Below are 25,792 nucleotides of genomic sequence, written 5' to 3'. Positions count from 1 at the left end.
TCTGGTGTAACAGTAGTTCTAGGGGCAGTCTGTCTGGTGTAACAGTAGTTCTAGGTGCAGTCTGTGTGGTGTAACAGTAGTTCTAGGAGCAGTCTGTCTGTCTGGTGTAACAGTAGTTCTAGGAGCTGTCTGTCTGGTCTGGTGTAACAGTAGATCTAGGGGCAGTCTGTCTGGTGTAACAGTAGATCTAGGGGCAGTCTGTCTGGTGTAACAGTAGATCTAGGGGCAGACTGTCTGGTGTAACAGTAGATCTAGGGGCAGTCTGTTTGTCTGGTTTAACAGTAGTTCTAGGGGCAGTCTGTCTGGTATAACAGTAGTTCTAGGGGCAGTCTGTCTGGTGTAACAGTAGATCCAGGGGCAGTCTGTCTGGTCTGGTGTAACAGTAGATCCAGGGGCAGTCTGTCTGGTCTGGTGTAACAGTAGATCTAGGGGCAGTCTGTCTGGTGTAACAGTAGTTCTAGGGGCAGTCTGTCTGTCTGGTGTAACAGTAGTTCTAGGTGCAGTCTGTCTGTCTGTCTGGTGTAGCAGTAGATCTAGGGGCAGTCAGTCTGTCTGGTGTAACAGTAGTTCTAGGTGCAGTCTGTCTGGTGTAACAGTAGTTCTAGGGGCAGTCTGTCTGTCTGGTGTAACAGTAGTTCTAGGGGCAGTCTGTCTGTCTGGTGTAACAGTAGATCTAGGGGCAGTCTGTCTGGTGTAACAGTAGTTCTAGGGGCAGTCTGTCTGGTCTGGTGTAACAGTAGATCTAGGGGCAGTCTGTCTGGTGTAACAGTAGTTCTAGGGGCAGTCTGTCTGGTGTAACAGTAGTTCTAGGAGCAGTCTGTCTGGTGTAACAGTAGTTCTAGGTGCAGTCTGTGTGGTGTAACAGTAGTTCTAGGAGCAGTCTGTCTGTCTGGTGTAACAGTAGTTCTAGGAGCTGTCTGTCTGGTCTGGTGTAACAGTAGTTCTAGGAGCTGTCTGTCTGGTCTGGTGTAACAGTAGATCTAGGGGCAGTCTGTCTGGTGTAACAGTAGATCTAGGGGCAGTCTGTCTGGTGTAACAGTAGATCTAGGGGCAGACTGTCTGGTGTAACAGTAGATCTAGGGGCAGTCTGTTTGTCTGGTTTAACAGTAGTTCTAGGGGCAGTCTGTCTGGTATAACAGTAGTTCTAGGGGGCAGTCTGTCTGGTGTAACAGTAGATCCAGGGGCAGTCTGTCTGGTCTGGTGTAACAGTAGATCCAGGGGCAGTCTGTCTGGTCTGGTGTAACAGTAGATCTAGGGGCAGTCTGTCTGGTGTAACAGTAGTTCTAGGGGCAGTCTGTCTGTCTGGTGTAACAGTAGTTCTAGGTGCAGTCTGTCTGTCTGGTGTAACAGTAGTTCTAGGTGCAGTCTGTCTGTCTGGTGTAGCAGTAGATCTAGGGGCAGTCAGTCTGTCTGGTGTAACAGTAGTTCTAGGGGCAGTCTGTCTGTCTGGTGTAACAGTAGTTCTAGGGGCAGTCTGTCTGTCTGGTGTAACAGTAGTTCTAGGGGCAGTCTGTCTGTCTGGTGTAACAGTAGTTCTAGGTGCAGTCTGTCTGGTGTAACAGTAGTTCTAGGGGCAGTCCGTCTGTCTGGTGTAACAGTAGTTCTAGGGGCAGTCTATCTGGTGTAACAGTATATCTAAGGGCAGTCTGTCTGTATGGTGTAACAGTAGTTCTAGGAGCAGTCTGTCTGTCTGGTGTAACAGTAGTTCTAGGGGCAGTCTGTCTGGTCTGGTGTAACAGTATATCTAAGGGCAGTCTGTCTGTCTGGTGTAACAGTAGATCTAGGGGCAGTCTGTCTGGTGTAACAGTAGTTCTAGGGGCAGTCTGTCTGGTCTGGTGTAACAGTAGATCTAGGGGCAGTCTGTCTGGTGTAACAGTAGTTCTAGGGGCAGTCTGTCTGGTATAACAGTAGATCTAGGGGCAGTCTGTATGTCTGGTGTAACAGTAGTTCTAGGGGCAGTCTGTCTGGTGTAACAGTAGTTCTAGGTGCAGTCTGTGTGGTGTAACAGTAGTTCTAGGAGCAGTCTGTCTGTCTGGTGTAACAGTAGTTCTAGGAGCTGTCTGTCTGGTCTGGTGTAACAGTAGATCTAGGGGCAGTCTGTCTGGTGTAACAGTAGATCTAGGGGCAGTCTGTCTGGTGTAACAGTAGATCTAGGGGCAGACTGTCTGGTGTAACAGTAGATCTAGGGGCAGTCTGTTTGTCTGGTTTAACAGTAGTTCTAGGGGCAGTCTGTCTGGTATAACAGTAGTTCTAGGGGCAGTCTGTCTGGTGTAACAGTAGATCCAGGGGCAGTCTGTCTGGTCTGGTGTAACAGTAGATCCAGGGGCAGTCTGTCTGGTCTGGTGTAACAGTAGATCTAGGGCAGTCTGTCTGGTGTAACAGTAGTTCTAGGGGCAGTCTGTCTGTCTGGTGTAACAGTAGTTCTAGGTGCAGTCTGTCTGTCTGTCTGGTGTAGCAGTAGATCTAGGGGCAGTCAGTCTGTCTGGTGTAACAGTAGTTCTAGGTGCAGTCTGTCTGGTGTAACAGTAGTTCTAGGGGCAGTCTGTCTGTCTGGTGTAACAGTAGTTCTAGGGGCAGTCTGTCTGTCTGGTGTAACAGTAGATCTAGGGGCAGTCTGTCTGGTGTAACAGTAGTTCTAGGGGCAGTCTGTCTGGTCTGGTGTAACAGTAGATCTAGGGGCAGTCTGTCTGGTGTAACAGTAGTTCTAGGGGCAGTCTGTCTGGTGTAACAGTAGTTCTAGGAGCAGTCTGTCTGGTGTAACAGTAGTTCTAGGTGCAGTCTGTGTGGTGTAACAGTAGTTCTAGGAGCAGTCTGTCTGTCTGGTGTAACAGTAGTTCTAGGAGCTGTCTGTCTGGTCTGGTGTAACAGTAGTTCTAGGAGCTGTCTGTCTGGTCTGGTGTAACAGTAGATCTAGGGGCAGTCTGTCTGGTGTAACAGTAGATCTAGGGGCAGTCTGTCTGGTGTAACAGTAGATCTAGGGGCAGACTGTCTGGTGTAACAGTAGATCTAGGGGCAGTCTGTTTGTCTGGTTTAACAGTAGTTCTAGGGGCAGTCTGTCTGGTATAACAGTAGTTCTAGGGGCAGTCTGTCTGGTGTAACAGTAGATCCAGGGGCAGTCTGTCTGGTCTGGTGTAACAGTAGATCCAGGGGCAGTCTGTCTGGTCTGGTGTAACAGTAGATCTAGGGGCAGTCTGTCTGGTGTAACAGTAGTTCTAGGGGCAGTCTGTCTGTCTGGTGTAACAGTAGTTCTAGGTGCAGTCTGTCTGTCTGGTGTAGCAGTAGATCTAGGGGCAGTCAGTCTGTCTGGTGTAACAGTAGTTCTAGGGGCAGTCTGTCTGTCTGGTGTAACAGTAGTTCTAGGGGCAGTCTGTCTGTCTGGTGTAACAGTAGTTCTAGGGGCAGTCTGTCTGTCTGGTGTAACAGTAGTTCTAGGTGCAGTCTGTCTGGTGTAACAGTAGTTCTAGGGGCAGTCTGTCTGTCTGGTGTAACAGTAGTTCTAGGGGCAGTCTGTCTGTCTGGTGTAACAGTAGTTCTAGGGGCAGTCTGTCTGTCTGGTGTAACAGTAGATCTAGGGGCAGTCTGTCTGGTGTAACAGTAGTTCTAGGGGCAGTCTGTCTGGTCTGGTGTAACAGTAGATCTAGGGGCAGTCTGTCTGGTGTAACAGTAGTTCTAGGGGCAGTCTGTCTGGTGTAACAGTAGTTCTAGGGGCAGTCTGTCTGTCTGGTGTAACAGTAGTTCTAGGGGCAGTCTGTCTGGTGTAACAGTAGTTCTAGGGGCAGTCTGTCTGTCTGGTGTAACAGTAGATCTAGGGGCAGTCTGTCTGGTGTAACAGTAGTTCTAGGAGCAGTCTGTCTGGTCTGGTGTAACAGTAGATCTAGGGGCAGCCTGTCTGGTGTAACAGTAGTTCTAGGGGCAGTCTGTCTGTCTGGTGTAACAGTAGATCTAGGGGCAGTCTGTCTGGTGTAACAGTAGTTCTAGGGGCAGTCTGTCTGGTCTGGTGTAACAGTAGTTCTAGGGGCAGTCTGTCTGGTCTGGTATAACAGTAGTTCTAGGGACAGTCTGTCTGGTGTAACAGTAGATCTAGGGGCAGTCTGGCTGGTGTAACAGTAGTTCTAGGAGCAGTCTGTCTGTCTGGTGTAACAGTAGATCTAGGGGCAGTCTGTCTGTCTGGTGTAACAGTAGTTCTAGGGGCAGTCTGTCTGTCTGGTGTAACAGTAGATCTAGGGGCAGTCTGTCTGTCTGGTGTAACAGTAGATCTAGGGGCAGTCTGTCTGGTCTGATGTAACAGTAGTTCTAGGGGCAGTCTGTCTGGTGTAACAGTAGATCTAGGGGCAGTCTGTCTGGTGTAACAGTAGTTCTAGGGGCAGTCTGTCTGTCTGGTGTAACAGTAGTTCTAGGGGCAGTCTGTCTGGTCTGGTGTAACAGTAGATCTAGGAGCAGTCTGTCTGTCTGGTGTAACAGTAGTTCTAGGGGCAGTCTGTCTGGTCTGGTGTAACAGTAGATCTAGGAGCAGTCTGTCTGTCTGGTGTAACAGTAGTTCTAGGGGCAGTCTGTCTGTCTGGTGTAACAGTAGTTCTAGGGGCAGTCTGTCTGTCTGGTGTAACAGTAGTTCTAGGGGCAGTCTGTCTGTCTGTTGTAACAGTAGTTCTAGGGGCAGTCTGTCTGGTGTAACAGTAGTTCTAGGTGCAGTCTGTCTGGTGTAACAGTAGATCTAGGGGCAGTCTGTCTGTCTGGTGTAACAGTAGTTCTAGGAGCAGTCTGTCTGGTCTGGTGTAACAGTAGATCTAGGGGCAGTCTGTCTGGTGTAACAGTAGTTCTAGGGGCAGTCTGTCTGGTCTGGTGTAACAGTAGATCTAGGGGCAGTCTGTCTGGTGTAACAGTAGTTCTAGGGGCAGTCTGTCTGGTCTGGTGTAACAGTAGATCTACGGGCAGTCTGTCTGTCTGGTGTAACAGTAGATCTAGGGGCAGTCTGTCTGGTCTGATGTAACAGTAGATCTAGGGGCAGTCTGTCTGTCTGGTGTAACAGTAGTTCTAGGGGCAGTCTGTCTGGTGTGGTGTAACAGTAGATCTAGGGGCAGTCTATCTGGTGTAACAGTATATCTAAGGGCAGTCTGTCTGGTGTAACAGTAGTTCTAGGGGCAGTCTGTCTGTCTGGTGTAACAGTAGTTCTAGGGGCAGTCTGTCTGTCTGGTGTAACAGTAGTTCTAGGGGCAGTCTGTCTGGTCTGGTGTAACAGTAGATCTAGGGGCAGTCTGTCTGGTCTGGTGTAACAGTAGATCTAGGAGCAGTCTGTCTGTCTGGTGTAACAGTAGTTCTAGGGGCAGTCTGTCTGTCTGGTGTAACAGTAGTTCTAGGGGCAGTCTGTCTGGTCTGGTGTAACAGTAGATCGAGGGGCAGTCTGTCTGGCTGGTGTAACAGTATATCTAAGGGCAGTCTGTCTGGTGTAACAGTAGTTCTAGGGGCAGTCTGTCTGTCTGGTGTAACAGTAGTTCTAGGGGCAGTCTGTCTGGTCTGGTGTAACAGTAGATCTAGGGGCAGTCTATCTGGTGTAACAGTATATCTAAGGGCAGTCTGTCTGTATGGTGTAACAGTAGTTCTAGGGGCAGTCTGTCTGGTCTGGTGTAACAGTAGATCTAGGGGCAGTCTGTCTGGTGTAACAGTAGTTCTAGGGGCAGTCTGTCTGGTCTGGTGTAACAGTAGATCTAGGGGCAGTCTGTCTGGTGTAACAGTAGTTCTAGGGGCAGTCTGTCTGGTATAACAGTAGATCTAGGGGCAGTCTGTATGTCTGGTGTAACAGTAGTTCTAGGGGCAGTCTGTCTGGTGTAACAGTAGTTCTAGGTGCAGTCTGTGTGGTGTAACAGTAGTTCTAGGAGCAGTCTGTCTGTCTGGTGTAACAGTAGTTCTAGGAGCTGTCTGTCTGGTCTGGTGTAACAGTAGATCTAGGGGCAGTCTGTCTGGTGTAACAGTAGTTCTAGGTGCAGTCTGTCTATCTGGTGTAGCAGTAGATCTAGGGGCAGTCAGTCTGTCTGGTGTAACAGTAGTTCTAGGTGCAGTCTGTCTGGTGTAACAGTAGTTCTAGGGGCAGTCTGTCTGTCTGGTGTAACAGTAGTTCTAGGGGCAGTCTGTCTGTCTGGTGTAACAGTAGATCTAGGGGCAGTCTGTCTGGTGTAACAGTAGTTCTAGGGGCAGTCTGTCTGGTCTGGTGTAACAGTAGATCTAGGGGCAGTCTGTCTGGTGTAACAGTAGTTCTAGGGGCAGTCTGTCTGGTGTAACAGTAGTTCTAGGAGCAGTCTGTCTGTCTGGTGTAACAGTAGTTCTAGGAGCTGTCTGTCTGGTCTGGTGTAACAGTAGATCTAGGGGCAGTCTGTCTGGTGTAACAGTAGATCTAGGGGCAGTCTGTCTGGTGTAACAGTAGATCTAGGGGCAGACTGTCTGGTGTAACAGTAGATCTAGGGGCAGTCTGTTTGTCTGATTTAACAGTAGTTCTAGGGGCAGTCTGTCTGGTATAACAGTAGTTCTAGGGGCAGTCTGTCTGGTGTAACAGTAGATCCAGGGGCAGTCTGTCTGGTCTGGTGTAACAGTAGATCCAGGGGCAGTCTGTCTGGTCTGGTGTAACAGTAGATCTAGGGGCAGTCTGTCTGTCTGGTGTAACAGTAGTTCTAGGTGCAGTCTGTCTGTCTGGTGTAACAGTAGTTCTAGGTGCAGTCTGTCTGTCTGGTGTAGCAGTAGATCTAGGGGCAGTCAGTCTGTCTGGTGTAACAGTAGTTCTAGGGGCAGTCTGTCTGTCTGGTGTAACAGTAGATCTAGGGGCAGTCTGTCTGGTCTGATGTAACAGTAGTTCTAGGGGCAGTCTGTCTGGTGTAACAGTAGATCTAGGGGCAGTCTGTCTGGTGTAACAGTAGTTCTAGGGGCAGTCTGTCTGGTGTAACAGTAGATCTAGGGGCAGTCTGTCTGGTGTAACAGTAGATCTAGGGGCAGTCTGTCTGGTGTAACAGTAGATCTAGGGGCAGTCTGTCTGGTGTAACAGTAGTTCTAGGAGCAGTCTGTCTGGTGTAACAGTAGATCTAGGGGCAGTCTGTGTCTGGTGTAACAGTAGATCCAGGGGCAGTCTGTCTGGTCTGGTGTAACAGTAGTTCTAGGGGCAGTCTGTCTGGTGTAACAGTAGTTCTAGGGGCAGTCTGTCTGGTCTGGTGTAACAGTAGATCTAGGGGCAGTCTGTCTGGTGTAACAGTAGATCTAGGGTCAGACTGTCTGGTGTAACAGTAGATCTAGGGGCAGCCTGTCTGGTGTAACAGTAGATTTAGGGGCAGTCTGTCTGGTGTAACAGTAGATCTAGGGGCAGTCTGTCTGGTCTGGTGTAACAGTAGTTCTAGGGACAGTCAGTCTGGTGTAACAGTAGATCTAGGGGCAGTCTGTCTGGTGTAACAGTAGTTCTAGGAGCAGTCTGTCTGGTCTGGTGTAACAGTAGTTCTAGGGGCAGTCTGTCTGGTCTGGTATAACAGTAGATCTAGGGGCAGTCTGTCTGGTCTGGTGTAACAGTAGTTCTAGGAGCAGTCTGTCTGGTCTGGTGTAACAGTAGTTCTAAGGGCAGTCTGTCTGTCTGGTGTAACAGTAGATCTAGGGGCAGTCTGTCTGGTGTAACAGTAGATCTAGGGGCAGTCTGTGTCTGGTGTAACAGTAGATCTAGGGGCAGTCTGTCTGGTCTGGTGTAACAGTAGATCTAGGGGCAGTCTGTGTCTGGTGTAACAGTAGATCTAGGGGCAGTCTGTCTGGTCTGGTGTAACAGTAGATCTAGGGGCAGTCTGTCTGGTGTAACAGTAGTTCTAGGGGCAGTCTGTCTGTCTGGTGTAACAGTAGATCTAGGGGCAGTCTGTCTGTCTGGTGTAACAGTAGATCTAGGGGCAGACTGTCTGGTCTGGTGTAACAGTAGATCTAGGGGCAGTCTGTGTCTGGTGTAACAGTAGTTCTAGGGGCAGTCTGTCTGTCTGGTGTAACAGTAGTTCTAGGGGCAGTCTGTCTGTCTGGTGTAACAGTAGATCTAGGAGCAGTCTGTCTGGTCTGGTGGGGAAGGATCATCAGTGCTCACCCAATTGGACATTACTGGTCAAGACCTGAAATCGGTTGTGGAGTGGTATCGACATATTGATGGAATAAGATCACTAAAACTGATGGTTAGACAGGGTAGACCCAAGAGTAGGTCTCTACTGGCATCTAGTGGCCATTTATCAATACTGCTTGCCACTGGAACCTCAATGGAGGCCCAGTGCAAGTCCTCAAAGGAAGGCTCAAACAATTGTCAAACGTAGAACAATAAAAGAGTGTGTTCTCCAATTGGATGTCAGATGTTAGGGGCCAGAGGTGATGTTTTACCTATGAGGTCTCTGAGCAGGTTAGGGTTAGGGGTCAGAGGTGATGTTTTACCCATGAGGTCTCTGAGCAGGTTAGGGTTAGGGGTCAGAGGTGAAGTTTTACCCATGAGGTCTGAGCAGGTTCGGGTTAGGGGTCACAGGTGATGTTTTACCCATGAGGTCTGAGCAGGTTAGGGTTAGGGGTCAGAGGTGAAGTTTTACCCATGAGGTCTGAGCAGGTTCGGGTTAGGGGTCACAGGTGATGTTTTACCCATGAGGTCTGAGCAGGTTAGGGTTAGGGGTCAGAGGTGAAGTTTTACCCATGAGGTCTCTGAGCAGGTAGATATCGTTCTTCTGGATCCAGTTCCTGAAGACCTCAGCTGCTGCGTTCCCTTTAGTCAAGACCAAGTCTATCAGTTTGGCTGTCTGCTGCTGGGAGGACTGGCCCTGGAGACCACTGTATTCCTCTCCACCTGAAGAGACAGGGGTCAGGGGTTAATGTCACTCTTCAGAACATAAATATTTTAATATAGTAGAAGATGGTAGTATTTCAATGTACTGCAGTAGTATATTAGTAGTATAGTAGTACTGTAGATATAAACATACTGATGATGTTCTGCTCTCTGAGGTGGTCCAGGATCGACTCTTCAAATATAGTACCTTCATGTGGTTACTAGTAGTATATAATTTACCGCCCTTAAGTGCAGGATGCCGCTAGTATAGGATTAGTATTTTATATATATATGTAGCTAGTCGTATATAACATGTAGTAGTAGCTAGTAGTATATAACATGTAGCAGCAGCTAGTAGTATATAACATGTAGTAGTATATATATATTTATAGTAGTAGTAGTAGTAGTATATAACATGTAGTAGTATATATATATATATATAGTAGTAGCTAGTAGTATATAACATGTAGTAGTATATATATATTTATAGTAGTAGCTAGTAGTATATAACATGTAGTAGTATATATATATTTATAGTAGTAGTAGTATATAACATGTAGTAGTAGCTAGTAGTATATAACATGTAGTAGTATATATATATATATAGTAGTATATAACATGTAGTAGTATATATATATATATTAGTAGTAGTAGTATATAACATGTAGTAGTGTATATATATATATATATATATATATAGTAGTAGTAGTAGTAGTAGTAGTAGTAGTAGTAGTATATAAGCAGACGTACTGATGACGTTCTGCTCTCGGAGGTGCTCCAGGACAGACTCAACACTCTTCAGGCGCAGGACCAACGCTGCCTGGTGTCTCTTTAAGAATGAATGCCCGTCTGGAAGGAAGAAAGAAAAAAAGAAAGGAGAGAGAGAGACAGAGAGAGAGAGACAGAGACAGAGAGACAGAGAGAGAGAGAGAGAGAAGAGAGAGAGAGTTGGGTTAGGTTCACTTGGGGAGAATCTCAATAGTAGCAGCTACTATCAATAGTAGCAGCTAATCTTGTATAGTAGCAGCTAATCTTGTATAGTAGCAGCTAATCTTGTATAGTAGCAGCTATCAATAGTAGCAGCTAATCTTGTATAGTAGCAGCTAATCTTGTATAGTAGCAGCTAATCTTGTATAGTAGCAGCTATCAATAGTAGCAGCTAATCTTGTATAGTAGCAGCTAATCTTGTATAGTAGCAGCTATCAATAGTAGCAGCTAATCTTGTATAGTAGCAGCTAATCTTGTATAGTAGCAGCTAATCTTGTATAGTAGCAGCTAATCTTGTATAGTAGCAGCTATCAATAGTAGCAGCTAATCTTGTATAGTAGCAGCTAATCTTGTATAGTAGCAGCTAATCTTGTATAGTAGCAGCTATCAATAGTAGCAGCTAATCTTGTATAGTAGCAGCTAATCTTGTATAGTAGCAGCTAATCTTGTATAGTAGCAGCTATCAATAGTAGCAGCTAATCTTGTATAGTAGCAGCTAATCTTGTATAGTAGCAGCTACTCTTCCTAGAGGCCACCATTGGCAAAAATAAAAATGGTATTTAACATTATTTCACCACTACATATCTACAATACAACATTCATAATACTACCATACATACAGCGCATTGGGAAAGTATTCAGACCCCTTGCCTTTTCTACATTGTTAAGTAAAATAATTATTCAAAAATTGTTTATATAAATACAATGTCCTCAATCTACACACAATACCCCATAATGACAAAGCGAAAACAGGTTTAGACATTTTTGCAAATTTATAAAAAATGTAAAATGATTCAGACCCTTTGCTATGAGACACGAAATTGAGCTCAAGTGCATCCTGTTTCCATTGGTCATCCTTGAGATGATTGTACAACCTGATTGGAGTCCACCTGTGGTAAATTCAATTGATTGGACATGATTTGGAAAGACACACACCTGTCTATATAAGGTCCCACAGTTGACAGTGCATGTCAGAGCAAAAACAAAGCCATGAGGTGGAAGGAATTGTATGTAGAGCCCCGAGACAGGATTGTGTCGAGGCACAGATCTATGGAAGAGTACCAACACAATATGTAACATTTAAGGTCCCCAAGAACACAGTGGTCTCACTCTTAAACAGAAGAAGTTTGATACCACCAAGACTCTTCCATGTGCTGGCCGCCTAGCCAAACTGAGCAATCTGGGGAGAAGGGCCTTGGTCAGGGAGGTGACCAAGAACCCGATGATCATTCTGACAGAGCTTCAGAGTTCCTCTGTGGAGATGGGAGAACCTTCCAGAAGGTCAACCATCTCTGCAGCAATCCACCAATCAGGCCTTTATGGTAGAGTGGCAGAACGGAAGCCACTCCCCAGTAAAAGGCACATGACAGCCCGCTTGGAGTTTGCCAAAAGTCACCTAAAGGACTCTGATCTTGAGAAACAAGATTCTCTGGTCTGATGAAACTAAGAACTAACTCCTGGGCCTGAATGCCAAGCGTCACGTCTGGAGGAAACCTGGCACCATCCCTACGGTGACACAGTGGCAGCATCATGCTGTGGGAAAGTTTTTCAGTGGCAGGGACTAGGAGGCTAGTCAGGATTGAGGGAAAGATTAACAGAGAAAAGCACTGCGAGATCCTTGATGAAAACCTGCTCCAGAGCGCTCAGGACCTCAGACTGGAACGAAGGTTGATCTTCCAACAGGACAATGACCCTAAGTACACAGCCAAGACAACGCAGGAGTGGCTTTGGGACAAGTCTCTAAAATGTCCTTAAGTGGCCCAGCCATAGCCCAGACTTGAACACAATCGAACATCTCTGGAAAGAGCTGAAAATAGCTGTGCAGCGACACTCCCCATCCAACCTGACAGATTTGCAGAGAAGAATGGGAGAAACTCTGCAAATGCAGGTGTGCCAAGCTTGAAGCGTCAAAGAAGACTCAAGGCTATAATCTCTACCAAAGGTGCTTCAACAAAGTACTGAGTAAAGGGTCTGAAAACTTGTGATATTTCAGTTTTTTTCTATGTAATAAATGTGCTAAAATCTCTTCAGACCATTATGGGGAAGTGTCAATGTGGAGGCTATATACAGGGTATTACGGTACAGAGTCAATGTGGAGGCTATATACAGGGGGTACCGGTACAGAGTCAATGTGGAGGCTATATACAGGGTATTACGGTACAGAGTCAATGTGGAGGCTATATACAGGGTATTACGGTACAGTCAATGTGGAGGTTATATACAGGGGTGTTACGGTACAGCGTCAATGTGGAGGCTATATACAGGGGGTACCAGTACAGAGTCAATGTGGAGGCTATATACAGGGTATTACGGTACAGAGTCAATGTGGAGGCTATATACAGGGGGTACCCGTACAGAGTCAATGTGGAGGCTATATACAGGGGGTACCGGTACAGAGTCAATATACAGGGTATTACGGTACAGAGTCAATGTGGAGGCTATATACAGGGTATTACGGTACAGAGTCAATGTAGAGGCTATATACAGGGTATTACGGTACAGAGTCAATGTAGAGGCTATATACAGGGGGTACCGGTACAGAGTCAATGTGGAGGCTATATACAGGGGGTACTGGTACAGAGTCAATATACAGGGTATTACGGTACAGAGTCAATGTGGAGGCTATATACAGGGTATTACGGTACAGAGTCAATGTAGAGGCTATATACAGGGTATTACGGTACAGAGTCAATGTGGAGGCTATATACAGGGTATTACGGTACAGAGTCAATGTGGAGGCTATATACAGGGGGTACCGGTACAGAGTCAATGTAGAGGCTATATACAGGGGGTACCAGTACAGAGTCAATGTGGAGGCTGTATACAGGGTATTACGGTACAGAGTCAATGTGGAGGCTATATACAGGGGGTACCGGTACAGAGTCAATGTAGAGGCTATATACAGGGGGTACCAGTACAGAGTCAATGTGGAGGCTGTATACAGGGGGGTACCAGTACAGAGTCAATGTGGAGGCTGTATACAGGGTATACCGGTACAGAGTCAATGTGGAGGCTGTATACAGGGTATACCGGTACAGAGTCAATGTGGAGGCTATATACAGGGGGTACCAGTACAGAGTCAATGTGGAGGCTGTATACAGGGTGTACCGGTACAGAGTCAATGTGGAGGCTATATACAGGGGGTACCGGTACAGAGTCAATGTGGAGGCTATATACAGGGTATTACAGTACAGAGTCAATGTGGAGGCTATATACAGGGGGTACCGGTACAGAGTCAATGTGGAGGCTATATACAGGGGGTACCGGTACAGAGTCAATGTGGAGACTATAGACAGGGGGTACCGGTACAGAGTCAATGTGGAGGCTATATACAGGGGGTACCGGTACAGAGTCAATGTGGAGGCTATATACAGGGGTACCGGTACAGAGTCAATGTGGAGGCTATATACAGGGGGGTACCGGTACAGAGTCAATGTGGAGGCTATATACAGGGGGTACCGGTACAGAGTCAATGTGGAGGCTATATACAGGGGTACCGGTACAGAGTCAATGTGGAGGCTATATACAGGGGGTACCGGTACAGAGTCAATGTGGAGGCTATATACAGGGGGTACCGGTACAGAGTCAATGTGGAGGCTATATACAGGGGGTACCGGTACCGAGTCAATGTGGAGGCTATATACAGGGGGTACCAGTACAGAGTCAATGTGGAGGCTATATACAGGGGGTACCAGTACAGAGTCAATGTGGAGGCTATATACAGGGGGTACCAGTACAGAGTCAATGTGGAGGCTATATACAGGGGGTACTGGTACAGAGTCAATGTGGAGACTATATACAGGGTGTTACGGTACAGAGTCAAAGTGGAGGCTATATACAGGGGGTACCGGTACAGAGTCAATGTGGAGGCTATATACAGGGGGTACCGGTACAGAGTCAATGTGGAGGCTATATACAGGGGGTACCGGTACAGAGTCAATGTGGAGGCTATATACAGGGGGTACCGGTACCGAGTCAATGTGGAGGCTATATACAGGGGGTACCAGTACAGAGTCAATGTGGAGGCTATATACAGGGGGTACCAGTACAGAGTCAATGTGGAGGCTATATACAGGGGGTACCAGTACAGAGTCAATGTGGAGGCTATATACAGGGGGTACTGGTACAGAGTCAATGTGGAGACTATATACAGGGTGTTACGGTACAGAGTCAAAGTGGAGGCTATATACAGGGGGTACCGGTACAGAGTCAATGTGGAGGCTATATACAGGGGTACCGGTACAGAGTCAATGTGGAGGCTATATACAGGGGGTACCGGTACAGAGTCAATGTGGAGGCTATAAAGTATTCACCCCCCTTGGCATTTTTTGTTGCATTACAACCTGTCATTTAAATAGATTTTTATTTGGATTGCATGTAGTGGTCAAACACAAAATTGTCCAAATTGGTGAAGTGAAATGAAAAAAGGAACTTGTTTCGAATAATTATACAAAGAAAACTATGAAGCCCCTCCCCTTTACTATGAAGCCCCTAAATAATATATGTTTTCACCCCCTTTACTATGAAGCCCCTCCCCTTTACTATGAAGCCCCTAAATAAGATCATGTTTTCACCCCCTTTACTATGAAGCCCCTCCCCTTTACTATGAAGCCCCTAAATAAGATCATATGTTTTCACCCCCTTTACTATGAAGCTCCTCCCCTTTACTATGAAGCCCCTCCCCTTTACTATGAAGCCCCTCCCCTTTGCTATGGAGCCCCTAAATAAGATCATATGTTTTCACCCCCTTTACTATGAAGCCCCTCCCCTTTACTATGAAGCCCCTCCCCTTTACTATGAAGCCCCTAAATAAGATCATATGTTTTCACCCCCTTTACTATGAAGCCCCTCCCCTTTACTATGAAGCCCCTAAATAAGATCTGGTGTAACCAATTACCTTCAGAAGTCACATTATTAGTTAAATAATGTCCACCTGTCTGCAATATAAGTGTCACACGATCTGTCACATGATCTCAGTATATATATATATATATACACCTGTTCTGAAAGGCCCCAGAGTCTGTAACACCACTCAGCAAGGGGCACCACCAAGCAAGCGGCACCATGAAGAACAAGGAGCTCTCCAAACAGGTCAGGGACAAAGCTGTGGAGAAGTACAGATCAGGGTTGGGTTATAAAAAAATATCAGAATCTTTGAACATCCCACAAGCACCATTAAATCCATTATTAAAAAATGGAAAGAATATGGCACCACAACAAACCTGCCAAGAGAGAGTTGCCCACCAAAACTCACAGACCAGGCAAGGAGGGCATTAATCAGAGGCAACAAAGAGACCAAAGATAAGACCAAAGATAACCCTGATGGAGCTGCAAAAAGCTTCACAGCGGAGATTGGAGTATCTGTCAATAGGACCACTTTAAGCCGTACAATCCACAGAGCTGGGCTTTACGGAACAGTGGCCAGAAAAAAAGCCATTGCTTAAAGGAAAAAAAATAAGCAAACACGTTTGGTGTTCGCCAAAAGACATGTGGGAGACTCCCCAAAAATATGGAAGAAGGTACTCTGGCCAGATGAGACTAAAATTGAGCTTTTTGGCCATCAAGGAAAACATGATGTCTGGCACAAACCCAACACCTCTCATCACCACGAAAACTGGGAAACAGGACAGAATTGAAGGAATGATGGATGGCGCTAAATACAGGGAAATTCTTGAGGGAAACCTGTTTCAGTCTTCCAGAGATTTGAGACAGGGACGGAGGTTCACCTTCCAGCAGGACAATGACCCTATGCATACTGCTAAAGCAACACTCAAGTGGTTTAAGGGGAAACATTTAAATGTCTTGGAATGGCCTAGTCAAAGCCCAGACCTCAATCCAATTGAGAATCTGTGGTATGACTTAAAGATTACTGTACACCAGAAGAACCAATCCAACTTGAAGGAGCTGGAGAAGTTTTGCCTTGAAGAATGGGCAAAAATCCCAGTGGCTAGATGTGCCAAGCTTATAGAGACATACCCCAACAGACTTGCAGCTGTAATTTTTGCAAAAGGTGTCTCTACAAAGTATTGACTTTGGGGGGGGGGGTGAACAGTTATACACGCTCAAGTTCTGTTTTTTTGTCTTATCTCCTAAAATATTTTCAATCTTCAAAGTAGTTGGCATGTTGTGTAAATCAAATGATACAAACCCCCCCAAAATATATTTTCATTCCAGGTTGTAAGGCAACAAAATAGGACAAATGCTAAGGGAGGTGAATACTTTATAGCCTCCACATTGACTCTGTACAAGCCACTGTAGATAATAACAGAGTAGCAGCAGCGTAAAAAAGTGGGAGGGGGAGATACAAATGGTCTGCGTAACCATTTGATTAGATGTTCAGTCTTATGGCTTGGGAAGCCTCTTGGATCTAGACTTGGCTCTCCTGTACCGCTTGCCGTGCGGTAGCAGAGAGAACAGTCTGACTAGGGTGGCTGGAGTCTGACAATTTTTAGGGCCTTGCTCTGACACTGCCTGGTATAGAGATCCTGGATGGCAGGAAGCTTGGCCCCAGTGATGTACTGGGCCGTACGCACTACCCTCTGTAGTGCCTTGGGGTCGGAGGCCGAGCAAATACCATACCAGGCAGTGATGCAACCAGTCAGGATGCTCTTGATGGTGCAGCTATAGAACCTTTTGAGGATCTGAGGACACATGCCAAATCTTTTCTGTTTCCTGAGGGGGAGAGGTTTTGTTGTGCCCTCTTCATGACTGTTTTGGTGTGTTTGAACCATGTTAGTTTGTTGGTGATGTGGACACCAAGGAACTTGAAGCTCTCAACCTGCTCCACTACAGCCCTGTCGATGAGAATGGGGTCGTGCTCGGTCCTCCTTTTCCTGTAGTCCACAATCATCTCCTTTGTCTTGATCATGTTGATGGAGAGGTTGTTGTCCTGGCACCACACGGTCAGGTCTCTGACCTCCTCCCTATAGGCTGTCTCGTCATTGTCAGTGATTAGGCCTACCACTGTGTCATCGGCAAACTTAATGATGGTGTTGGAGTCGTGCCTGGCCGTGCAGTCATGAGTGAACAGGGAGTACAGGATGGGAGGGGACTGAGTGTTACAGTCGTGAGTGTTACGGGTCTGTAGTCATTTGTGCAGGTTACCTTAGTGTTCTTGGGCACAGGGACTATGGTGGTCTGCTTGAAACATGTTGGTATTACAGACTCAGACAGGGACAGGGAGAATGAACTGTAAGTGTGTGCAGTGTGTGTCTCTCTTCACAGTCCTCGCTGTTCCATAAGGTGCATTTGACTTTTAAAAAATCTGATTCTACTGCTGCATCAGTTACCTGATGTGGAACAGAGTTCCATGTAGTCATGGCTCTATGCAGCACTGTGGAATAGAGTTCCATGTAGTCATGGCTCTATGTAGTACTGTGGAATAGAGTTCCATGTAGTCATGGCTCTATGCAGTACTGTGGAATAGAGTTCCATGTAGTCATGGCTCTATGTAGTACTGTGGAATAGAGTTCCATGTAGTCATGGCTCTATGCAGCACTGTGGAATAGAGTTCCATGTAGTCATGGCTCTATGCAGCACTGTGGAATAGAGTTCCATGTAGTCATGGCTCTATGTAGTACTGTGGAATAGAGTTCCATGTAGTCATGGCTCTATGCAGTACTGTGGAATAGAGTTCCATGTAGTCATGGCTCTATGTAGTACTGTGGAATAGAGTTCCATGTAGTCATGGCTCTATGTAGTACTGTGGAACAGAGTTCCATGTAGTTATGGCTCTATGTAGTACTGTGGAATAGAGTTCCATGTAGTCATGGCTCTATGTAGTACTGTGGAACAGAGTTCCATGTAGTCATGGCTCTATGTAGTACTGTGAGACTCCCATAGTCTGTTCTGGACTTGGGGACTGTGAAGAGACCTCTGGTGGCATGTCTTGTGGGGTATGCATGGGTGTACAAGCTGTGTGCCAGTAGTTCAAACAGACAGCTCGGTACATTCAGCATGTCATAGTCCATTAAACAGACAGCTCAGAGACGTGTTTCAGAATGTTTGTCGTACCAGAAGCCATCTCCTCGGCCAGCATCTCTCTCTCCTCCTCTCTCTTCTGATCTTCTGCACTCAGCAGGTCTGAGACCAGTTCCTGGACCGTCTTGTAGTTCTCTCCGCTGGTCAGAATCTTACTCTGGACTGTCTGCTTCACCAGGCCACGCTCAAACCCCATCTCTAGTGACGACACAACCACCGCAGTGTTCATCATCACGGCATCCTCCGAGCGCTCCTCACCTGAGGTGGGGGGGACAGCAAGAAGTAGAAAGAGAGAAGAGGTGGGAGGGAGTTAACAGTGATATCAACATAGTGGAGGTCTGTCTCACGGCTGAACAGTGATATCAACATAGTGGAGGTCTGTCTCACGGCTGAACAGTGATATCAACATAGTGGAGGTCTGTCTCACGGCTTAACAGTGATATCAACATAGTGGAGGTCTGTCTCATGGCTGAACAGTGATATCAACATAGTGGAGGTCTGTCTCACGGCTGAACAGTGATATCAACATAGTGGAGGTCTGTCTCACGGCTGAACAGTGATATCAATATAGTGGAGGTCTGTCTCACGGCTGAACAGTGATATCAACATAGTGGAGGTCTGTCTCACGGCTGAACAGTGATATCAACATAGTGGAGGTCTGTCTCACGGCTGAACAGTGATATCAACATAGTGGAGGTCTGTCTCACGGCTGAACAGTGATATCAACATAGTGGAGGTCTGTCTCACGGCTGAACAGTGATATCAACATAGTGGAGGTCTGTCTCACGGCTTAACAGTGATATCAACATAGTGGAGGTCTGTCTCACGGCTTAACAGTGATATCAACATAGTGGAGGTCTGTCTCACGGCTGAACAGTGATATCAACATAGTGGAGGTCTGTCTCACGGCTGAACAGTGATATCAACATAGTGGAGGTCTGTCTCACGGCTGAACAGTGATATCAACATAGTGGAGGTCTGTCTCACGGCTGAACAGTGATATCAACATAGTGGAGGTCTGTCTCATGGCTGAACAGTGATATCAACATAGTGGAGGTCTGTCTCATGGCTGAACAGTGATATCAACATAGTGGAGGTCTGTCTCACGGCTGAACAGTGATATCAACATAGTGGAGGTCTGTCTCACGGCTGAACAGTGATATCAACATAGTGGAGGTCTGTCTCACGGCTGAACAGTGATATCAACATAGTGGAGGTCTGTCTCATGGCTGAACAGTGATATCAACATAGTGGAGGTCTGTCTCACGGCTGAACAGTGATATCAACATTCTGTCAAGGTTTTATATTCAGTTGAAGTCAGGAGTCACTCACCCGGGGGGTCCACAAACTCTCTGGAGCTGCTGTCCCCATTGGTTAGGAGCTGTAGGGGGAGGGGCCAGGAGAGAGTTAACTTCCTGATCAGATCAGTCAGATAATACAGGTTTATTCTAGGCATTTGACAATATTTCACTAATCAAATATTTTTTTTTTCCTGACTTCAGTCAGCATGGTCAAAAAAAAAAAAAAAATGCAATCTCCGTAGCCGATGTGATTTAAGACGTTTAACATTCACAAGGCCACAGGGACAGATGGATTACCAGGATGCATACTGGCATGCGTCTCCACTGACATTTTCAACCTCTGCCTGACCCAGTATGTAATACCTACATGTTTCAAATCAGACCACCATAGTCCTTGTGCCTAAGAACAACATAGGTACCATAAAACACACATCTGTTGCCATGAAATGCTTTTGATGGCTCACAACACCATCATCTCAGATATCCTGCACCTAATCCACTTCGCATACCGCCCCAATAAATCCACAGACAACGCAATCTTCATTGCACTCCAGAGTGCCCTTTCCCACCTGGATAAGAGGAACTCTACTTGAGAATGCTGTTCATTGATTACAGCTCAACGTTCAACACCATAGTGCCATCCAAACTCAGGACCCTGGGACTGAACACCTACCTCTGCAACTGGATCCTGGACTTCCTGACGAGCTGCCCCCCGGTTGTGAGAGTAACAACACATCCACCACGCTGATCCTCAACACGGGGGCCCCTCAGGGGTGTGTGCTCAGTCCCTTCCTGTACTCCCTGTTGACCCACGACTGCATGGCCTCGCACAACTACAACATCAAGTTTGCTTGTGACACGACGTGGTAGGCCTGATCACCTATGGCGATGAGACAGCCTACAATGGAAGAGGTCAGAGAACTGGCAGCGTGGTGCCAGGACAACAACCTCTCCCTCAACGTCAGTAAGACCAAGGAGTTGATTGATGGATTACAGGAAAAGGAGCACGCCCACATTCTCATCGACAGGGCTGTAGTGGAGCAGGTCGAGAGCTTCAAGTTCCTCGGTGTCCACATCACTAAGGATCTATCATGGTCCACACACACACAGTCATGAAGAGGACATGGCAACACTTCTTCCCCCTCAGGAGGTTGAAAATACTTGTCATGGGCCCCCAGACCCTCAAAGTTCTATAGCTGCACCATTGACATTGACAGTATCTTGACTGGCTGCATCACCGCTTGGTATGGCAACTGCTTGGCATCCGACCGCAAGGTGATACTGTGGGTAGTGCGTACTGCCCAATACATCATCCAGAAGGCGAGGTCAGTACAGGTGCATCAAAGCTGGGACCGAGAGACTGAAAAACAGCTTTTTATCTCAAGGCCATGAGACTGTTAAACAGCCATCACTAACACAGAGAGGCTGCTGCCTACATACAGACTCAAATAATTAGCCACTTCAATAAATGGATCACTAGTGACTTTAACAATGCAATTTTAATAATGTTTACATATCTTACCTTACTTCTCATATGTACAGTGGGGCAAAAAAGTATTTAGTCAGCCACCAATTGTGCAAGTTCTCCTACTTAAAAAGATGAGGCCTGTAATTTTCATCATATGTACACTTCAACTATGACAGACAAAATGAGGAAAAACAAATCCAGAAAATCACATTGTAGGATTTTGAATGAATTTATTTGTAAATTATGGTGGAAAATAAGTATTTGGTCACCTACAAACAAGCAAGATTTCTGGCTCTCACAGACCTGTAACTTCTTCTTTAAGAGGCTCCTCTGTCCTCCACTCGTTGCCTGTATTAATGGCACCTGTTTGAACTTGTTATCAGTATAAAAGACACCTGTCCACAACCTCAAACAGTCACACTCCAAACTCCACTATGGCCAAGACCAAAGAGCTGTCAAAGGACACCAGAAACAAAATTGTAGACCTGCACCAGGCTGGGAAGACTGAATCTGCAATAGGTCAATTATTAGGAAATGGAAGACATACAAGACGACTGATAACCTCCCTCGATCTGGGGCTCCACGCAAGATCTCACCCGTGGGGTCAAAATGATCACAAGAACGGTGAGCAAAAATCCCTGACCACACGGGGGGACCTAGTGAATGACCTGCAGAGAGCTAGGACCAAAGTTCAAAGCCTACCATCAGTAACACACTACGCCGCCAGGGACTCAAATCCTGCAGTGCCAGACGTGTCCCCTGCTTAAGCCAGTACATGTCCAGGCCCGTCTGAAGTTTGCTAGAGAGCATTTTGATGATCCAGAAGAAGATTGGGAGAATGTCATATGGTCAGATGAAACCAAAATATAACTTTTTGGTAAAAACTCAACTCGTCGTGTTTGGAGGACAAAGAATGCTGAGTTGCATCCAAAGAACACCATACCTACTGTGAAGCATGGGGGTGGAAACATCATGCTTTGGGGCTGTTTTTCTACAAAGGGACCAGGACGACTGATCCGTGTAAAGGAAAGAATGAATGGGGCCATGTATCGTGAGATTTTGAGTGAAAACCTCCTTCCATCAGCAAGGGCATTGAAGATGAAACGTGGCTGGGTCTTTCAGCATGACAATGATCCCAAACACACCGCCCGGGCAACGAAGGAGTGGCTTCGTAAGAAGCATTTCAAGGTCCTGGAGTGGCCTAGCCAGTCTCCAGATCTCAACCCCATAGAAAATCTTTGGAGGGAGTTGAAAGTCTGTGTTGACCAGCAACAGCCCCAAAACATCACTGCTCTAGAGGAGATCTGCATGGAGGAATGGGCCAAAATACCAGCAACAGTGTGTGAAAACCTTGTGAAGACTTACAGAAAACGTTTGACCTCTGTCATTGCCAACAAAGGGTATATAACAATGTATTGAGATAAACTTTTGTTATTGACCAAATACTTATTTTCCACCATAATTTGCAAATAAATTCATAAAAAAATCCTACAATGTGATTTTCTGGATTTTTATTCTCATTTTGTCTGTCATAGTTGAAGTGTACATATGATGAAAATTACAGGCCTCTCATCTTTTTAAGTGGGAGAACTGGCACAATTGGTGGCTGACTAAATACTTTTTTGCCCCACTGTATATACTGAATTTTATACCATCTATTGCATCTTGCCGCTCGGCCATCCATATAGTTATATGGACATGTTCTTATTCCATCCCTTCAGATTTGTGTATATTATGTAGTTGTTGTGGAATTGTTAGATTACTTGTTAGATATTACTGCACTGTCGGGACTAGAAGCACAAGCATTTCGCTAAACTCGCATTAACATCTGCTAACCAGGTGTATGTGTCCAATACAATTTGATTTGATCACTGGGATCAAGGCTCCAGGACCTCTAAACCAGGCGGTGTCAGAGGAAGGCCCTAAAAATGGTCAAAGACTCCATCCACCCAAGTCATAGACTGTTCTCTCTGCTACCGCATTGGTACCAAGTCTGGAACCAACAGGACCCTGAGCAGCTTCTACCCTCAAGCCTTAAGGCTAAATATTTAACCAAATAGCTACCCAGCGCCTTGATGACAGCTTTGCACACTCTTGGCATTCTCTCAATCAGCTTCACCTGGAAGGCTTTTCCAAGAGTCTTGAAAGAGTTCCCACATATGCTGAGCACTTGTTGGCTACTTTTACTTAATTATTCAGAAGCTTTACTCAGTACTTTGTTGATGCACCTTTAGCAGTGATTAGCTTCAAGTCTTCAGGGGTATGACACTACAAGCTTGACACACCTGGCCCAAGCAAGTATCTTCTTGCTTCCATTCAGCCACAAGAGCATTAGAGAGGTCGGGCACTAATGTTGACTGATTAGGCCTGGCTCGCAGTCGGCGTTCCATTTCAACCCAAAGGTGTTTGATGGAGTTGAGGTCAGGGCTCTATGCAGGTCAGTCAAGTTCTTCAACACTGATCTCGACAAACCATTTCAGTCTGGATCTCGCGTTGTGCACGGGGGTATTGTCATACTGAAACAGGAAAGGGCCTTCCACAAACTGTTGCCACAAAGTTGGAAGCACAGAATTGTCTAGAATGTCATTGTATGCTGTAGCGTAAAGGTTTCCCTTCCCTGGAACTAAGGGGCCTAGCTCAAACCATGAAAAACAGCCCTAGACCATTATTCCTCATCCACCAAACTTTACAGTTAGCACTTTGCATTGGGGCAGGTAGCGTTCTCCTGCCATCCACCAAACCCAGAGTCGGCCGTCGGACTGCCAGATAATGAAGAGTGATTCATAACTCCAGAGAACGTGTTTCCACTGCTCCAAAGTCCAATGGCGGCGAGATTTACACCACTCCAGCCGATGCTTGGTATTGCATGTGGTGATCTTAGGCTTGTGTGCGGCTGCACGGCCATGGAAACCCATTTCATGACGCTCCCGACAAACCGTTATTGTGTTGCTGTTGCTTCCAGAAGCAGTTTGGAACTCAGTAGTGAGTGTTGCAATCGGCGGTCCCGTTCTTGAGCTTGTGTGGCCTACCACTTCGTGGCTGAGCCATTGTTGCTCCTACACGCTTCCACTTCACAATAAAATCACTTACAGTTGACCGGGGCAGCTCTAGCAGGGCTGAAATTTGACAAACTGACTCGTTGGAAAGGTGGCATCCTATGATGGTGCCACATTGAAAGTCACTGAGCTCTTCAGTAAGGCCATTCTACTGCCAATGTTTGTCTATGGAGATTGCATGGCCGTGTGCTTGATTTTAAACACCTGTCAGCAACGAGTGTGGTTGAAATAGCCGAATCCAATAATTTGAAGGGGTGTCCACATACTTTGTATATATAGTGTATATCGTTTTATGTAACAATGTCACAAGGATAATCTAATTTAATTTATAACAAAGCTTTTCACTGATAAAATAGGCTGGGGAAAAAAACACTACAAAAAAATGAACACAAGTCCATTTGCATATCCGGATATTCGATTAACCGTGCACATCCCTACTTTATTCACAGCTCAATGTTCTACCAGACGGCTAATAAACAGTTAGGTATTTTTATAATCAGGGCAGATAACAATGACAATACACTAGCTCTTCAGGGTATCCAAAATAACATAACTTAGTTTTAGTGAGTAGGTTTTTTATATTTATTTTTTTACCTTTATTTATTAACTAGGCAAATCAGTTAAGAACAGTGGGTTAACTGCCTTTTTCAGGGGCAGAACAACAGATTTTTACCTCGTCAGCTCAGAGATTCAATCTAGCAACCTTTCGGTTACTGGCTCAGCGCTCTAACCACTAGGCTACCTGCCGGTTACTGGCTCAGCGCTCTAACCACTAGGCTACCTGACGGTTACTGGCTCAGCGCTCTAACCACTAGGCTACCTGCCGGTTACTGGCTCAGCGCTCTAACCACTAGGCTACCTGCCGGTTACTGGCTCAGCGCTCTAACCACTAGGCTACCTGCCGGTTACTGGCTCAGCGCTCTAACCACTAGGCTACCTGCCGGTTACTGGCTCAGCGCTCTAACCACTAGGCTACCTGCCGGTTACTGGCTCAGCGCTCTAACCACTAGGCTACCTGCCGGTTACTGGCTCAGCGCTCTAACCACTAGGCTACCTGCCGGTTACTGGCTCAGCGCTCTAACCACTAGGCTACCTGCCGGTTACTGGCTCAGCGCTCTAACCACTAGGCTTCCTGCCGGTTACTGGCTCAGCGCTCTAACCACTAGGCTACCTGCCGGTTACTGGCTCAGCGCTCTAACCACTAGGCTACCTGCCGGTTACTGGCTCAGCGCTCTAACCACTAGGCTACCTGCCGGTTACTGGCTCAGCGCTCTAACCACTAGGCTACCTGCCGGTTACTGGCTCAGCGCTCTAACCACTAGGCTTCCTGCCGGGTTACTGGCTCAGCGCTCTAACCACTAGGCTTCCTGCCGGGTTACTGGCTCAGCGCTCTAACCACTAGGCTACCTGCCGGTTACTGGCTCAGCGCTCTAACCACTAGGCTACCTGCCGGTTACTGGCTCAGCGCTCTAACCACTAGGCTACCTGCCGGTTACTGGCTCAGCGCTCTAACCACTAGGCTTCCTGCCGGTTACTGGCTCAGCGCACTAACCACTAGGCTACCTGCCGGTTACTGGCTCAGCGCTCTAACCACTAGGCTACCTGCCGGTTACTGGCTCAGCGCTCTAACCACTAGGCTACCTGCCGGTTACTGGCTCAGCGCTCTAACCACTAGGCTACCTGCCGGTTACTGGCTCAGCGCTCTAACCACTAGGCTTCCTGCTGGTTACTGGCTCAGCGCTCTAACCACTAGGCTACTTGCCGCCCCATGTTTAGCAGTTACACTTTAGGACGTTTCTACACTTTAAGAAGAGTTCTGTTTTTGCTTCAACAGGCCATTTCAATGCCTAGCCCGTTAGAAAATGTGATTGTTGGTAAATAAACAATGGTGTGAATAAGGTGTATAAGCAGGTGTTACCTGTTCAAAGAGGCGAGGGAAGCGAGCCTGGATCTGATGGACAAACTCCTGACCTTTCTCCTGGAGCAGGTACACACACCTGGAGGTTACCATAGTTACATTAATATATGCTGACACCTGGAGGTTACCATAGTCACATTAATATATACTGACAGGTTACCATAGTCACATTAATATATACTGACAGGTTACCATAGTTACATTAATATATACTGACAGGTTACCATAGTCACATTAATATATACTGACAGGTTACCGTAGTTACATTAATATATACTGACA

At 46.5% G+C, this 25,792-nt stretch overlaps 1 protein-coding gene across 1 annotated transcript in view; it reads right to left on the bottom strand.

The window, feature by feature from the left end:
- Window positions 1-25,792, bottom strand: part of birc2 (baculoviral IAP repeat containing 2) — an 84,895-nt gene that overhangs the window by 14,721 nt on the left and 44,382 nt on the right. The window contains 5 exon segments of the mRNA XM_065024035.1: window positions 8,669-8,821; window positions 9,551-9,649; window positions 17,801-18,025; window positions 19,100-19,148; window positions 25,511-25,589. Of these exon segments, the coding sequence (XP_064880107.1) occupies window positions 8,669-8,821; window positions 9,551-9,649; window positions 17,801-18,025; window positions 19,100-19,148; window positions 25,511-25,589 (605 nt within the window).

This window comes from Oncorhynchus nerka, linkage group LG10 (assembly GCF_034236695.1).
Source record: "Oncorhynchus nerka isolate Pitt River linkage group LG10, Oner_Uvic_2.0, whole genome shotgun sequence".
Taxonomy (NCBI): domain Eukaryota; kingdom Metazoa; phylum Chordata; class Actinopteri; order Salmoniformes; family Salmonidae; genus Oncorhynchus; species Oncorhynchus nerka.
This window is presented reverse-complemented; position numbering and strand designations above follow the sequence as displayed.